Source organism: Engraulis encrasicolus, chromosome 15 (genome assembly GCF_034702125.1).
Source record: "Engraulis encrasicolus isolate BLACKSEA-1 chromosome 15, IST_EnEncr_1.0, whole genome shotgun sequence".
In the NCBI taxonomy this organism is placed as follows: Eukaryota; Metazoa; Chordata; class Actinopteri; order Clupeiformes; family Engraulidae; genus Engraulis; species Engraulis encrasicolus.
This window is the reverse complement of record NC_085871.1, coordinates 30511945-30516944: the sequence shown is the minus strand read 5'-3', so window position 1 is coordinate 30516944 and position 5000 is coordinate 30511945. Positions and strand designations below refer to the sequence as shown.

Here is a 5000-nt window from a genome sequence, read left to right as displayed (position 1 = left end):
GCCTTGTTTGTCTGTGACAGTCCTATTATTCCTGTTAGTGCTCTACTCCAACTCCAAGCACAACCGCAATCTCGCTCTCATGCTTTCTCATCCCCTCTCTCTCTCTCTCTCTCTCTCTCTCTCTCTCTCTCTCTCTCTCTCATTCTCTCTCTCCCTCTCGCTCTCTCAAAAGGCAAATGGGTTCCCCATTCAGTGTTAAATGGGGTGCCCCCGTAATATTTCGGGGTGCATTGCATTGCATTCACCCCGGTTGCTTTCACCCCGTTTGCTTTCCCGGTTGTGTCCCCTCTGCACCACACTCACACAGCATTACCGTGTTATTGACAGAGGCTGCAGATAGGAGCGACCATTAATTCATCCATTAGAGGGCTTTGGGGATAGAGTGGGGTGGAGAGAAGATGGGTGGAGGTGGTGGAGGAGAGGGAGAGGGGGAGGGGGAGGGGGAGGGCGTGGGGCTGGCGTGCCCGATCAGGAGGTGTCGAGGCTGGGGTTGATTAATGTACCCTGCTGCCTGTCTGTCGGCTCTTCTCTGGAGGACTCCGACGCCGCTGCCGAAGATGGAGAGTGTTGTTTGAGGCGTTGTGGAGAGTTTCTGTGTGTGTGCGCGCGCGCGTGTGTGTGTGTGTGTGTGTGTGTGTGTGTGTGTGTGTGTGTGTGTGTGTGTGTGTGTGTGTGTGTGTGTGTGTGTGTGTGTGTGTGTGTGTGTGTGTGTGTGTGTGTGTGTGTTTGTGTGTGTTCGTGTAACTGTGTGCCTGTGGGTGTGACAGGGGTGAGGGAATGCAAATGGGTGTGGAGGTGTGTGGGGGGGTCAATTTCTATTAACAAGATAAAATATACATGCATGTATACTATCACTTTAATATAAACAGACACACACACACTTGCACAAACACACACACACACACACACACACACACACACACACACACACACACACACACACACACACACACACACACACACACACACACACACACACACACACACACTGAATGTATCGCGTGTATGCCCAAAGTAATGTGTGATTGCATTTAAGGGTTTTAAATATACATATGGAAATGCTCCTCCAGCCCAGTTGGAGTTTCACACCAACACACACTCACATATGTGCGTGCTAGTGTGGCAAGCCTTGTGTAAAATATAGCCCGTTGTGATGTTGTGGATATCTATACGTGTGTGTTTGTGTGTGTGTGCGTGTGCGTGTGCGTGTGCATGCTTGTGTGTGTGTGTGTGTATGTGTATGCGTGTGCGTGTGCGTGTGCGTGTGCATGCTTGTGTGTGTGTGTGTGCGTGTGCGTGTGCGTGTGCGTGTGCATGCTTGTGTGTGTGTGTGTGTGTGTGTGTGTGTGTGTGTGTGTGTGTGTGTGTGTGTGTGTGTGTGTAAATCCTGTCGGTGATATCTGCGCCCATGTCTGCACTCTAATTACCTTTAACAAACAGAAGCGTGACACGGGGCCTCTTATCTGACAGGCACGACGCCGCCGAGCAAACTACTCAGATATTTATTAGAGGATGTAGTGCTGCTCTACACACACACAAAGGAGAGAGCAAGAGGGTGGGGGGATGATAAATGGACACCAACAGATAAGGATGGAGATGAGAAAAACAGTAGGAGAGAAAAACAGAGGAATAGGACAGAAAGTGACAGACCCTGAAGGAATTTACATTTGAAGTAAATTAAAAGAGTAATTTGATTTTAATTTTAATTTTTAATTTTTAATCAATAAAATAAAGATATGAAGTCGAGGATGTAGAAGTGAAATGCATCATGGGAAGTGTTCTTTGCTGACCTTTGACCTATTCTCTCGTCCTTCTCTGCTGCAGGCCCTCCATCCACGTCAAGGAAGAGCCGCTCAACATGGACGACGATGACCTTCCCATGTCACTCGTGACGACGGCCAATCACAGCCCCGAGCTGGACGACGACCGTGAGCTGGAGGAGGGCAACCTATCAGAGGACCTGGAGTGACAAGTTCCGCCTTCCTCTAAAAAAAAAAAGAAACAACCAACCAACCAAACTACCGCATCCCACTACTTCAGAAAACCACACCCATACTGTCGTCTGAGCGAACAGATCTTACCACAAGACCACGCCCCATAAGAAAGACGCCGACCCTCTTTCCCTTTCCTGTCTACAAAACCACTCTGCTACTAAACCAAGCCCAAGGAGTGTGTGTGTGTGTGTGTGTGTGTGTGTGTATGGAGGTCTGACTATTTATTGAGCATGTGTATGGGGAGAAGAAACACACACACACACACCGCCCAAAGAAACTCTGTGTTGAAGCCTTTGGGATTCTCCAAAACCAGCATGAGATGTCTGGTTGTTTTGGGGGAGAACACAAAACAAAACTGCATGAAAAGCAGACAAAACAAAACGAAAGTGAAACAAAAACAAACGACTCTACTCACACTACAAAGATAACATAGACTTGTTTATTTCCGTCTCTCTATCGTTCTTTCTCTGTGTCCCTACATTTCTCTTTCTCTCACCCTCTATCGAGCAAGCAGCTTGGATCATGTCTGGATGAAGAAGCGAATGAACAAACAAAAACCAACCAACTAAAAAAAAAAAAAAACGCAGTCCCATAAGTGGAGCGGACGTTAAAAAATCCAAACAAAAAAAACTCAAAGACTCAAAGAATTCCAAGCAACTGAGCCTGACTTGTGTAAAAATTACGGTCTCATGTACTGCCAAAAAAGAAGACATTTTATGTTTGTGAATATCCCATCCACAGTAGCTATTGATGTTATGGACAATTGCTGGTTCAATTCATATTGTTGTTCTGTTCTCATTTGCACAGAAGTAGTATCAGATTTTAATGTCACTGCCTGTATGTTGCTTTAGAATGTTTAAAAGTGTTTCATATTTTGTATTATTATTATTATTATTATTATTATTATTATTATTATTATTATTATTATTATTATTATTATTATTATTTTGGGTTTAATGATCTTCCTCAACCATGCTTTTCATTTATTGTCATTGAATTATATAAAAGAAACACCAACTGTAAATTCCCATCAAAGAAAGAACCTCACGGTTTCAAGACTGTTGCAGCTGTCCAAAAAAGACAAGAAAAGAATTGAATGGAAAAAAGTAGGTCTCTATCTTTGTGCTGGGACGTGACGTGTGATAAGTGAAGATGTAACAGTTTGTGAGTACCACACTACTAGAAGAAGAAGAAAAAAAAATGAAGCTGAGAAAAAAAATGGCTAAGTGATGCATTTCTGCGTATTCTTCTATACCGTTGTCTTTTACCTCCTCTTTGGAATAGCTTTGTCTACCTGCATACCGTCACGGGCAACAGCTGCAAACCAAAGCCTACACTATCAATGGCCAATAGATTTAGACAGGAGGTTATCCGGTTAACACCCGGCATCCTCTCTGTAACTTTAAACTAGTACAAAGAGAAGCTTTTTATGTTTTTCTTTTATTATTTGTTTATTTTTGTTTGTCTGCTAACTACCTTCGATGAACCTCTGGGATTGTCTAATACCCTGTACAAAGATTTTTTCGGACAAAAGAAGCCGATTTTAAATGTATAATTTGGTGAGTCGTAGCAAGTCCACTTTTTTCCGGGGTGGGAGTTACATTGTGTGTGTTACGGGAAGGGGTAAATTGTGGTCGTTTAACCGAAGGTACATATTGGGAAAGCATTGAGCAGCAGCTATAAAGTGGATCATGACCAAAACTAATATTTGTGTATCAGTGGAAGTACAGAAAAATACATTGTTGTTGTTGTTGATGTTGTTGCTGTGGGAGATATTGTTTTCTGTATTTTTTGTTTTCTTTTTTTTTGTTTTTTAAATGACTTTATATTTTATTTTTTAAATGACTTGTGTTGCCATAGTGTTGACCTTTTTTCCTAGTGAATGTGTACGTGTTCTGTGGGACTGTCCATGAACTGTCATGTCTGTATTCCGCCACTCCGTCTGTCAGCGTAGTGCTGGCCGATCGCAAAACCGAAACCGAAAAAAAACAAACATTATAACCAAACATTTTATGATATCTAGATAAGCCAAAAAACTCAATTTTCTGGAGTTGTGGTAAGACAATGTGGCTTGGTCATTGTGTAAGGCAAGTAATAATAGCCATCATAGAGAGGGATCTAGAGGAAAAATAATAATAAAAAAAAACTAACAAGCTTTTCTAGGTGATTTTTGCACCATAGCCCAAAACAGCAGCTATGTCTGTGCATGCCGACCAGTCAAGCATACACACACCGTGAGCATTGTATCCCTCACATGTCACTGTCAAGGTGCGGGAACAAGCTGGTGTGTGGTTTTATTCGGGGAGTGTGTTTATGGCCTCATGGTGGCAAATGTCATCTAGAAAAGTGCACGTTGCTTTAACACTCACGTCTCTTCAGTCAAACCAAAGTAACACAAATTCTGCCTCTACGTACGTATGCGCGATAGAACTGCTTCAACTGTGCATCAGAGCAACAACTCCCATGCAGTCCGGTTTGATATGTTTTGCCTTTTTTATTTATTTTTCTATTGGGTTCTCCTATTTTTCACTTGTGTGTTTACGTCAAATCCTGTGTTGTCTTTTATGGGTTTTTTTTCTTCTTTCTATGTGTCGTCCTGTTTGTGTGTTTAGTGTGCTGGCTTTCCTGGTCAACATGAATAGCCAACTACCAATGCAGAAGGGTGTCTACAAACTAAAATGCTTGTATCGTATTTACAATATTAATGTGTGTCTAAATGTATCGGGAAGTACCATTGTACACATTTAATTCATTTTCAGTGTGGTGCAACAGGCAAACATCTATTTTGTGCACGCACAAACACAAACACGCACATAGACACACGTGCATACACACACACACACACACACACACACACACACACACACACACACACACACACACACACACACACACACACACACACACACACAGACACGCACACGCACACACACACACACACACACACACACACACACACACACATAGACACGCACACGCACACACGCACACACGCACGCACACACA

The 5000-nt window shown here is 42.9% G+C and overlaps 1 protein-coding gene across 15 annotated transcripts in view; it reads left to right on the top strand.

The window, feature by feature from the left end:
* foxp2 (forkhead box P2) overlaps positions 1-4764 on the top strand; it is a 282865-nt gene extending 278101 nt beyond the window's left edge. For all 15 annotated transcript variants that reach the window (XM_063217362.1, XM_063217375.1, XM_063217374.1 and 12 more), the window contains one exon: positions 1825-4764. In XM_063217362.1, coding sequence (XP_063073432.1) covers positions 1825-1969 — 145 coding nt within the window. In that variant the 3' untranslated portion in view covers positions 1970-4764. The remainder of the gene's footprint in view (positions 1-1824) is intronic.
* Positions 4765-5000: the final 236 nt, after the last annotated feature.